Source organism: Pseudochaenichthys georgianus, chromosome 6, assembly GCF_902827115.2.
Source record: "Pseudochaenichthys georgianus chromosome 6, fPseGeo1.2, whole genome shotgun sequence".
Lineage (NCBI taxonomy): Eukaryota > Metazoa > Chordata > Actinopteri > Perciformes > Channichthyidae > Pseudochaenichthys > Pseudochaenichthys georgianus.
Genome location: NC_047508.1, coordinates 20,517,794 through 20,530,580, shown reverse-complemented (window position 1 = coordinate 20,530,580; position 12,787 = coordinate 20,517,794). Strand labels below are relative to the sequence as shown.

Below are 12,787 nucleotides of genomic sequence, written 5' to 3'. Positions count from 1 at the left end.
AGAGAGGGAATCGCTAGCAAGGGTGGTACTACATGCATACATATAGTATCTTATATCATCTTCCTATTATACACACATGCATTTCCAAACATCTGGACTACCTATGTTGCAAATGTATTTTTATCTCTTCAATTTACACAAGGCATCTATTGCACGTCTGTCCGTCCTGGGAGAGGGATCCCTCCTCTGTTGCTCTCCCTGAGGTTTCTCCCATGTTCCCTTTTAAACTGGGGGTTTTCTTCGGAAGTTTTTCCTTGTACGATGTGAGGGTCTAAGGACAGAGGGTGTCGTATTGTCATACTGATAAAACATCAAAACATCAAAACTTCTTCCTCTGCTGACGAGTCCGAACTCAAATACTCCGCCATGTTTCCGTGTGTTGACAAAGTGAACGCATGGATGACGTCACGACCATCACGTGACTACTGAAAATGGCAAAAATGGCGGCGGCCAAACGGAATATAAAGGTTTTGATAAAAAAGAGCTATAAAATCATTATTTACCGGGGAATATCGCTGATTTCTTCAGGGTATGGTTTAAACATAATGTTTCACTAAATACTGATGTTTTGATTAATTATCTAATGAGTGGACCATTCCTTTAAAATTGTAGATGCCCTGTTGTAAATAATTGTAGCCAAATAGTAGATCCCCTTCCAGTGGGTTTTAACTTTGATGTATGCAGAAAGAGACATTACATACATTCTATTAATCACAACTTAAGCTTGAATTGCTACATAATTAGCTACTGCTAGATCTAATGTGTTTTTAAGAAATGTTGAAGGTCAAGGGGAGAATTGCCTGTAACCCACCAACCGTAAATATTATTCTCTATGATTTCACACTGAATGCCTTCCACACCCAAGAACTCGGGTTCTGTTATTATTTTGTTTGAGGATTATTATACGAAATTGCCAAGCTTTTTGTTCCTTATTCTATTCCAAAGTTATAGTAACAAACAGACATTTTTATTACACGGTTTAGTTGAATACTCTATTCTGATTGGTCAATTCAGAACATGTGACTAATGCTGTCAAAATTATCGCGTTAACGGCGGTAATACATTTTTTGAATTAATCGATATTGTTTTTTTGAAACCGATACCGATAACCGATAATAAAAAAAAAAAATTATGCCACTAATTATTTTAACGCGATTAACGCATGTGTATTTTTTTACCTTGGCCGCCCCGTAGTTTCAGAGTGCATCGAGTTTAAAATACCATCTACAAGCTGATGCTGACAGCCCCGCTCCTGCCGCCCGCTTGTGGCAGACCACACTTCCACGCTCACCGGCAGGCACCGACTGGCCATCTGGAGGACCGGGCGGGTGTGTGTATGTGTGTGTGTGTGGAGAGAGACCTTGCGTGCATTGTTGTTGTTAGCATCTGGTGCTAGCTAGCTGCGCTAACGGATATAAGGAGCTGTTTAAATGAAAACAGAGGAGCGCTCTATCCACACAACTGCGCCGAGCACTTGACTTTATGCAGGAAGCCAGACAGCGGGACATTGTACGAAAAGTCAGCACACTCAGCAACATGATTGCAGCGTCCAGGCAGCTCCGGTTCGAGCATATGCCTTGAGTTGCACATAGCTCCAATGCACGCGCGCAGAAACACACACACGCACACACACACTTTGTATTGTATTATTATCTTCGTACGCTTTTAACACACCATCGTAGCGATGGCGATGTTTCAGGTGACTGATCAGGTTCGAAGTATTAGGGAGCGCTGGATTTGTGAAGAACTCCCCTCTTCCTAAACCACTAATACCACAGTACTGGCAAAACGGGAGGAGCCGAGTGAAAAACAAGCGCCCCTCATCCCATTTCACCCACACCGCAGTATTTTTTTCTTTTTTTTTACCCACAAAATATATTGTATATTATCGGGGCTATTAATACTGGTATCGGGTTTATCGGGATGAGGTCATAATTCCTAATATCGGACGTGCATCCCTACATTTAACGCATGTGCAGAATGGCCCGCCCCATACATCCCACCAGTGGCAGCGCCAGGGTATGGCTGGGTAGGCTACACCCATACCAAGAAATGGCTTAGCCCCACCATGAAAAATGATGTTAAAGTAAGCAAAATAAAGTCCGCCAACTCACGCAGAGTAAATTGCACAGACAGCAGTTAGTAAGATTGATTTCAGTATCCACTTGTCTGGAAATACCAAAGACCAGAAACGGTTTTGAAAACTTTTGTCACGTAGTGATGGTCTTCTCAATAGAACATCTTTGATAATGTCTTCTGGCCAATCAGAATCAAGATAACGGCGTGGTGTTGTTGCAGGAAGTCCCGACGGAGAATACTTTGTGTACATAACTGGTACGCAGGTTATGTGCGTAATCTGAAATGCGTACCGTCACTTGTGTCACAAAGCGTATTTGCGTGCTTTTCCAGAAGGCGGTTAGATCACCGGACGACAGAGTCGGTCTCCGTGTGCACAGACAGGGCTGCTGTTAACGTCGGTCTGTACAACGGAATTGTGCCAAAACTACGCCAACCGGCTGCGGAGGGAGACTCCCCCCTTCACTGGAGAACTGCGCTAAAACAGCTGATCACAACGTTCACACTCTGTGGTCATGAAGTACTCCACTAGCCGCCTCCCCGTCGACATTCCTGAAGTACTCCCCATTGATAGAAATTAACACGTAATGAATTCATGCCCCGGCCACACGAGGACGAAAACGGCTAAACGCATAGGATTAACGCAAACGCAATTGCAAAAAAGCTTCCGTCCACACGCAATATTCACCGGATAGTGTCTGCCCACACGAGACAGCTCCGTTTAGCTCCAACCGCTGGAGAAGCTGCAGTACATATGCAGGAGCCTCTACGTGGCGCTGTAACTTCCTCCACAAAAGCAGCGAAGAAGCATGGTTGTCATGGTTGCCCTTCTGTTTATTCTCCGCGGTGGGGGCCGAGGGAACCGGGCAGAGTTTTTCGCCAGTCAACGTGTATTAAAGTTTAAATCTTCCTGACAAAATTATAAAAGTGCCGGTCAAAGGTCTTCTTTGTTATTTATTGAGCTTTAAAACAAATGAATAACGACTCTATATAATATAATAATAAAATATACGGAGCCTCTCTTTTTCCTCCCTCTCTTCGGACAGCGTCAGTGTCTGTTTCATGCAGCAGCTGATCCAGTAATGAGTGACCCGGCCGACAGTAAAAATAAACATATTTATAGGTAGTTTAGGTAGTTTGAGAGGTGTCTCCATCCTGTCAGATTAGACTTCACTCGCGTTTATGTCCATATCGAGAGAAAGATAAACCCCCCAGAGCGTTGCGTATGCCGTTCTATCCACCTTGGGACCCGTTATCGTTTCCGCAGTCGTTTAGTGCCGTATTCGGTCGTCCTCGTGTGGCCGAACGGTCTATATGACACTAAACAGTAACGCAAACGACCGTTTTCGTCCTCGTGTGGCCGGGGCATAAGACCCCACGGTTTGATGAGTGATAGGTGTGTGGGCTGTCTTTCATTTTGACACACATGTTATAATAAACAAACATACTGTATGTTAAATGGATATATCCGCCTTCTTTCATTTATCTTTCCATTCCCACAACAATATACATAAAGAAATGGTGATTAATCATGATTAATACATTTTTAAGCTGTGATTAATCTGATTAAAAATGTTAATCATTTGACAGCCCTACATGTGACACGTTGTTAATCCAGTAGTACAGACCGCTGTCAAGGACTCTAATGACCGTTGCTAAGGAGGATCAAGAAGGAGAAAGGAAAAGAGGTTCAAATAATATATATATATGATAATGAAATGTTTCCACACAAATCATAATGTTTTGCAAATGATTTGGTGGCCCAATTGCAATGCTTTTGCGGACCACTAGGGGGCCGCGGCCCACAGGTTGGGAACCGCTGCTGTAGAGGAGTTGAAGAGGATTTAATTGTTGACTTACAATGAAGTGCATTTGTCCAACTTTACCTTAGCTTCTCTTAAAAGCTGTTTTTTTAAAATGCACAAAAACTGTGGCTAAGTTTCTTATTTAGCTCTTTTTGTTGTCATGGACATACATGTGCAGAGTTGACACCAAAAATAAAGTAACTACATATCAGGTGATGAATCCTTTCCCCTCTAATACACACAGTGACAAAACACCCTCCAACAAATAGTATCAGTGTGGCTGAGGCTAAAGGGGCTGAACTGTGGTGCAGGCCTAAAGGTAGCCATGATTATTCAGGTTGTACTGTCTTCTTTCATGCATGGCTGCCCCTTTCTCCATCTCTCCCCATTAGGCCTTGCTTGCTCTGTTCCTCTGTGCTTATGCTGCCATGCCTATGTGTGTCTGTCTGTCTGTAGGGTGTTTTTCATTCATGCAGACCAGGTTCCTTGCACTAATGCTTATTTATAGTGGATGCTTCAGTGAGCCGAAGGAACAGTATGGAGAATCTTTTCTTCTCTGTGAAGCTCTTTCTTTCTCTCTATCTCTCTCTCTGCCACATGCACACTGTGAATGAGACAGCCAAAGCCCCCCCGCCTCCTCCACACTGCGCCTCAGAGCCTGCTTGTGTAGCCAGCCCATTAAAAGTGGTGGATAATTGAAAAATAAGTTTATTTCCTGAACCTGAAAAAACAAGTTTTGTTTGCAGCAAGGCCCTTTCGATCCTCTCCTCCCTCATCCTCCAACGCGAGCAGACCTTAACGTCCATGTTTGCATTGATATTATCAAGTTGCAATGTAATTTGACTTACTCTATCTAGACTGTTTGATATTTTATGGACGTATTATTGGGGACACGAAGACGAGGATAAATTATACTGTGATGAAAACATGGGATTATATGGAGGACAGATGCTCTTTCTGTCCTATGGAGAAAAGTCAACTTCTAAACATTTTATTTTGATACTTCTCCTGTAGCCTTTCTATTACTTTCACTTCAACTGCAGCTTACAAAGGCAGCTCAAGGTATTCTCTAGTGCTGTTTCAGTCCAGGGCTCAACCTTTTACCCAGGGCTAATCAACGTAGGTCAGACATCAGAGTCTGCTGAGGAAGTTAAGGTTAAAGCAGTTACAGCCAAGACAATAGCCATTTCAGATATCGATTTATACCACTGACCTTTCATGCGCAGAGCACAAGGAATAGAACTTGCTAAGGGCGGCTATTACCAAGAATCTGAGGCTAGAAAATGATGTTACCGTCCACCTCTCCTTTTCCTTCTTTATCTTCCCTCCCCTTATTCCCCTTTACCTGCTAAGGTTTACATGTTTTTCTTACATATTGTTTTATTAACTCCTCACAGCACCATATTAGCTGTCTAGTGTTAGGGCGGCATGCTGACATTTAGTGATGATAATATTCATGAGGGTGTGGCTGCCTCGTGAGCTCCATGTCTGCATATTCAGAGAATTGCTTCGGGTGTGCCGATGTCTTCAAGCTGCCATTTCCAGAATCATTATGTTTGAAGTACACCCAAGGAAAATCATAGAAAAAAAGATTTGGAAGATTGCCATTTATGTTTTGACTTTTGTAAATAGGCAACAGTGGTCAAACATATTGAATAATTAACAACCCTTTTTAAAAGATTGTGGGTACACAGATATTTTCAATCCCAATTATGCAAAAAAAAAAGGAATAACGTTTTTAAAACACATGTCAAAAACATATACTCAGAAGATACTCAAACATTTCAAATTCATGATTTTATTTAATGTGGGATGAGATAGAATACATGTATTGCTTTAACCCAGAAATAAGTGTTTTGAATAAAGATACCCTGAGGAGTTTTCTAGTAAACATGTTTTAAAGTTACTCACTTTATAAACACATTGAACTACTGCTTCCTCATCAAACATTTGCAAAGCCACTTATTTTAATATTATGATTTCTGGATTGTTTCCATCGATATGTTCTATCTTATAGTCTCTTCGTTGCATTTTCAGGCACACCACCATGTTTACCTGCGCATTACCACCACCAACTGTTGAGCAGTGAAATAGCTTTAAATGAGAAGGATGCCATAAGTGTACGACTCGCGTGTCCATGCATGCCCAAACAAACCTATGTCCTGAAAATAATAAGAATTATATTGCATGTCACTTCCTCAACTTGAGATGAGGAAAAAGTGCGTAAGGGCTGCTTTTGCCTCGAGAAAATATTGCTAAAAATGTCACAAATATAATTTTAGTATTCTTCAGAGCCATTAGGAAAGTAGACTCATATTTATGATGGGAGTTAATTATTGTTTTAAATTATAATTGTGGTAGGAGAGGTGCACTTTATAAACTGTACAATACCAGCAACAGCAGCTGAGCATAAAGATAGAGGGGGAAGAATTTCACCCTGAGTGAGCCTGTAAAACTTCTTGGAAGAAGCAGGATGTAAATGCTAATTAGCTCGGCCAAGGAGGTCATATTATCGTCTGTTTATTGGTATTTTTGTTGGAGGGATTTTCATTAAACTTAGTGGAAGGCTGTTGCACTGACCAAGGAAGAACCTATTACATTTGAAAACTGATAACAAAGGGCACATACACAAATTATGTTTTACTTTAGTTAACATTGCATAATTCATGTGGTCAGAATAACCGTAAAAAATAGTTCCCTATTTGGAAAATTCACATGAATCGACTCAAGTTGCAACAACAGCTAGTAAACAGCTTTCATCATGTTGTTTAAAGACTTTGACATATAAAATACAAAATATCTTACAGTCCATTTCGTTTCCACATTACGATTTAGAGTTCATGATCATACCAAAGTTAGAATAACTTCTTCCAAACTCGGTAATTGGGAACATTTTCAGGATCATGTGAATGCAACACTGGCCCTGACGAGTCCCATTTTAGTTCTTAAAGTATCCAACTGATCCCAGAAAGATTCTACACTCTAGGTTAAACAGTCTAAATAGGGCCTTAGTGGACACAGGCATGGTAGCGGGTGGGAATGGGTGGTAGGCAGTGGATGGGTGTGCAGAGGAAGGGATAGTTGAGTCAATATTTACCCAGAGTATTTGGTCTACACTTCCCCCTGAAAGATACAGAGACGTCCAGCGTCATCCCTGCCTTATCTCCTCCAGTTCTCCCTCACACACCCACCATGTGACCACAGTTGCACACAGCAGTGTTGTGCAGCTGTGCAGAATGCCCCGAGATATTGTCAACATAATAGTGAAACGCATATTATGAAGGAGTGAGTCGCTAAGCATTGAAACTGTCATGTCCATTAAAGATATCTAGGTGACCTTGGGAGTGTTGCAGTGCCCACAGAGAACCTTTGTGCGTTATTATTCTGCTAACAAGCTCACAGAGCAGTCTGTAATGAGCTGTGCAGCCACACTTACTGTGGTAATGAGGTGGGCAACGTTGAACCGCTGTTACTCTATGAGAGAATGACAGGTAAAGCAATAAGATGTGTCGAGCCTGCTGAGGAACTCACAACCTGGATGCAAGAAGTGTTGCAAATAGTTGCCATAGGTGGTGTCAGAGACTCATGGGAAAAGATGAGCTGTCTGCTGCTAACCTTCTTTATTCATTATTTCAGCCGTTTCTCAAACTCATCCAGCACATAGTGTCCTCTCTCTGCTCACTCTCCAGTTAACCTGATGCCTCTTGAACCACCGGCGCTTTGAAGTGACTCCACCTGGCTTCCTCCTATCCTTGTTCTTTGTGGGTTTGAATGTAAATGTAAATGTTTTTGTTTATTTGTTATGTTGACATTGAGTGGCCCTAACTCTAAAGAATCTGAGGCAAATTGCCGAGTATTGCACCACTTTTGAGGCTGCTTAAACAAGACCAAAATAAACTGTTTGATTGTCAAAGCACCTTAAAAGGGAGAAGTGCCTTCCTACTGGTGCAGCACAGCAAATAGCATCTCGCTGCTACTGTGCAATTTGCACATATTCAAAGGAAATAATGTGAACAATTTGCAAAAATATTATTCAATTTTCTCTGCCATTGTTCTGCATAAAAGGCTGCACATCTTCAGTGTTGAATTAAAACCCACCTGTTTTGACTGTACCTTGGCTGATGCAAACAATCAAAAGTATGATGTATTCAGAGGTTGCGCTAGACCTTTTCGCTGCCCGTCATTTTGACGGACAGGATCGTAAAACTTCCGTCAAAATCCAGAATTACCCGTCGGCCTTTACACAACTCTGACGAGGGGGGGGAGCATGCTCGCAAACTGTCAACGGGGGGGGGGACAGTTCACATGCGCCGTGTTATGCATGGCTGCTGCACCTCGCGGGAGCGTGCACAGCGTAAAGCCAAAACTCGCAGACATTTCAATGATCTGTACGGCACAGTTAGGTTTGGTAACGGTATGATTTCCTTTTTGGGCGGGCATGCATAACACGGCATAACACCGGAGCCTCGCTGCGGGGAAACTTTGGCGCTGTTCCGAGTTTGTTCTAATCTGTCAAAATGACGGACTGCTTTCAGATTTGTCCGTCATTGTTAAAAAAGATCCGTCATAGACGGAAAATATTCTGATAACGCGACCTCTGGATGTATTACTTACAATGGTTTGTCTTATTTAAAATGAATGCACCAGCTTTTCATTGTGAATGCACATGTTGTACGTTTCTTTGTGTCAGCCAATGAAATTTAATGTAAAAAGGACCCTCTAACAAAAACAAGTATAACTAAGAAATATTGACACTTTTAAACCCCCAGAGTAGCTTTACCTTTTATCTTGAAAGAAAAAGCCTTGCATTACATACAATATAAAAAAGGAGTCTTATAATGCTGCTTAAAAGGAGAGTCATTTTGAATGTGCAGTATTTACCTTTTATATGAGAGGTATACGTCTGTGGTAACTGTGTCATTGTTCCTCTCCTTCCATTTCTCTCTGGAGTGTGCAGCTCTGTGTAAATCCCATTGTCAAAAAGGAATGAACAAACAAGGATAGAAGGGGAAGAGCCAGGGGAAACGGCGGTGTTTTCTCAGATAGATAAAACAAAATTGAGTGTTGGTCGTGTTCGCACATACCTGAATGGATGTTTATATATCTAACAGGCTCACTGTGGCAAATTGCTGTCTACAAGAAATGGTCTCTGCCACCATTGGGATTGGTGTTATTCTATTTACTGAGATATTATACCACACAGGTGACACTGTGAAGCGGGCACCAACAGTCTACTATTTGTTTTTGAAAAGGTAGCAATCACTATGCATACAAACTGTTCATTGCATGAATTCATCAACATTTTTATTTAGCGTGTCCTCCCACCATAGAGAAAAGGAAATTGGACCGCTTTCAAGTCCTCATAAATTACAAGAGCCTTTTCTCCGTATCACTCACTTCCCCTTCTGTTTATTGCAAGAGACAAAAGAGGGGTTTGCATCATCCCCACAGAGGATCAGAGGGGTCGTGCTGTCTCATTCAAGGGAGAAACTCTACTGTTTCCACAACCTTCTGCGATGCAAGCAGGAGAGGGGTGATGTAAGAACAAATGATATCTGTGTCAGTTACTCAGCAGTACCGAGGGAACGGGCTACATGTAGTCAGTGAATATCAACTAACTGCGAACCATGAGCTCTGGTTATGAATTCAGACAACATTCAAAGGTCAAGGCTTGCTCTCAATTTCTACCGTCGTACAATGGATCCCTCAGTAAGGAATACTGCCTTGCCGAGAATGTAATGACGAAATAGAGAAAACAAACCCTGCACTAAGTGAACACATTCATCTGATTTATTTTTAAATATTGAGAGAACAGAAGAAGCACCTTCTCCTTAAACAGCGTTATCGTACATTGTACTGAATGTCTTTACATCCCTATGAAGAGTGTTTCAATGGTCAGTTAGCAATGGTAATATGGATGTAACTGTTCAGTGTAGCACCTTTTATCATTTTCACACCGCTGCTCTTCCAAATTGGAATCGTGTAAGAAAGGGAGATAGTTTATAGAGTAACCCAATCAGTCAATTTACTGGTTAACCACACTGTCAATTCAGACTTACAGGTCCACACCTCTTGGCAGCCGGTACTCCTCCTGCGTATAATGAAGTGGCCTACACCAGCTGAGCCCAGTTTCAGCACCGCAGCATGAAAGTGCCCCCCCCTGCTCTGTCCGGAACTCCTCATTACCGCCCTATAGTTTTGTTTACGAGCTAAACTCTCCACTGCATAGTGTCAAACCCCAGCCAAAAGGCCATGTTTCACATTCCAGCCCATTATGCCACAGCTGCACTGCGTCAACCAGGACTGCCCGGAACAAGCTCGGGGCACATGTTCTCTGATGATTACGTTTTATTTTAAGTCTGTGTGTATCTGTGCATCTGTGTCCAAGTCGTAAATAATGGCTTTGCTTATATGTGTGTGTTATTTAGTGTTTGGTCCCCTATCTGCCCCATTTAAGATACTGCCCAGCTCTTTATGTTATGCCCGCAATGCTGTAAACACTGAAACAACATCCTCTGCTTTTGTATTCATAAGATCATCCTCTGTTTTTTTGCCAGCAGATAGATATAGCTTTTTAAAGAGAGCCATTGCCTTGAATATGTTTCTTCCGAGCATTAGAGGATGGATATAATAAAGGTCTTCTGTGTTGACTGTGTTGATGAGCATCGCTCCAATGCAGCATCCCGACACCTGTTCAATGTCTTTATAGAGTGAGATTTTAATGTCGCTGTCTTCTTGTTCTCTCTCTCTCTCTCTCTCTCTCTCTCTCTCTCTCTCTCTCTCTCTCTCTCTCTCTCTCATATCAATCAGAGAGCCAGTCGCTCCCAGGGAACAACTTCACCACCGAGTGCAACATCCCTGGAATCTTCATGTGCAGGGATGGGAAGTGTGTCCCAGGCGGGTGGCAGTGCGACGGATTACCTGACTGCTTTGACAAGAGTGATGAGAAAGGCTGTCGTAAGTTCCCTTTCACACTTCATTATCAAAGGCAATATAGCCAGAAAGCCTATATTCAGAGTCACCTCCACTCCTGAATTCTGCCTCTCCCTCTTGCTATCCATGGAAACATAAGGGCCGTTTAGACTTAATTATTTTCCAACTTAAATGAACTTCCTTCCTCCATCCTCCCTTCTCCCCCAAAGCGTGCACTCGTCCTCTTCCCTGCCAGACTCACGGCCCCAGTTTAACACAAGGGCAACATTTAATACCATCAAAGCAAAGGCCGATTACTTGTGCGTGCAGGAATAGTAGCCCACGCATAATTCTTCTGTAAGGCTCCAGTAATACTTCAGTTTTGATCCTCACTTTTCAGTTGGCTTTGATCTTTCTGGTCTGCTGCTCCTCCTCCTCCTCCCCATCCCCCTGTAGCCGGAGCTCCACACAAAGATGGGATTGCTGATGAAGATTGACTTTGAGGCCCCCGCCGCTCTGAATGGAAACCCCTCTCCCCCGATATATTCATCTCTTTAACTGCATCGCACTACCATTTTCACTCCTCTCTGCTCCCTATCTCATCAGATGATTTTTGGCTTTTGGCTTGTAATTTGCTTCACAGCCGCTTGTTTCCAATTATAAAAGCATAACCATGCTCCTGCAGAGATTCTTTTTTCCTTTTTTTTACCCAGCTAAATCCCTGCCAAAAAAAAATCACATTAAGTTTGTCCTCCATTCTGTCACCTCTCTAATTGTCTCCTTTTCTCCTCATCTCCTCCCCCATCAGTCACCTCTCTCACTGTTCCCTATTGTTGGAAGCTCAAGGAACAGGCAGATTGGTCCTAAACAAGTTGTGTCCCATGATACACATATACAGACACCAGTGGCGAACCGTCAGGGCCTTCAAGGTATTCAGAGAATACCCTGGAACACTCAGATAAAACAAACAAAAAAATCGATTTAATTATATAAATAAAATGTATATAAAATGAATAAATGAGAATCGTATCTGTGTTGTTGATCTGTACGTTTGGACTGACAGTTTGATCAACCAATCATATATTGATTTGTAGCCAATGGGCGTATTCTTTCAGAGTTCCCCTCGGTTCTAGGGTACTCGAGAAGGCCCGCTAGTTAACTGGCTCGAGGCAGAGGATCTAGATGAATGCGACGAAGCAATTCATGCCGTTTTATTGTTTTTAACGTTGAAATGACAAGTGCAACAGGGGAAGATGAAGTTGTTGCGGAATTGTTGTGAGTACCCTTTTCAAGACGACAATTCAGTGAAAAGACGGACATTATAATGCCGCGACGGGGGGTGTGTGTGTCTACAGAAGGTCCAGTTGTGATAGACACGGTTTGCAGACACACACTAGCCCACATTCAAAGTTAAAGCAATCAATCTCTTAAGTTTGTGATGCCTTGCTCTTTTTACGTAATACATACATAGGACACTTTTTAAGTGCTGTCCTGGACAATGTTCATCAGTACACCTCTGCTACTGACATCCCTGTTACTTAAAACAAAGTCTCACACTGTATAGATGGATGGATTCTGTGCCCCAGATTCTCAAGACTCAATGGCCTTAAACTGTCAGCCACTGTCCAACTTGGAAGAAATAATGTTCTCATGCATTGAGACATTAAGTGCTCCTGTTTAATCTAATCACACAGTCCGTGCGTCAGTTTGTAACACTCAAACTCACCTCCAGTACTTTAGCTTTGAATCTACGGACAAGCAAGACTTTTTTGTCTGTCATTGACACGACATGCTTTGCCGCTACAGATAAAAGCTAGTTATCATACAGCCTCTCCAGTTGTCAGAGGAATATTTGTGTTTGTTGTCAACATGTACATTATCTGCTTCGGCATAAGTGGGCCCTATTATCCTCAAATAGATGGCTAGTTGTCATTCGATATATCCGGCGAGTGCTTTGTGAAAATCCCCAGACAAAGCTCTGGTTCCATTGGGGC

At 42.3% G+C, this 12,787-nt stretch overlaps 1 protein-coding gene across 2 annotated transcripts in view; it reads left to right on the top strand.

Moving 5' to 3' along the window:
* The window catches only part of ldlrad3 (low density lipoprotein receptor class A domain containing 3), a 106,399-nt gene that overhangs the window by 34,466 nt on the left and 59,146 nt on the right, over positions 1–12,787 (top strand). For both annotated transcript variants that reach the window (XM_034084361.2, XM_071203478.1), the window contains exon 2: positions 10,692–10,838. In XM_034084361.2, the coding sequence (XP_033940252.1) occupies positions 10,692–10,838 (147 nt within the window). The remainder of the gene's footprint in view (positions 1–10,691; positions 10,839–12,787) is intronic.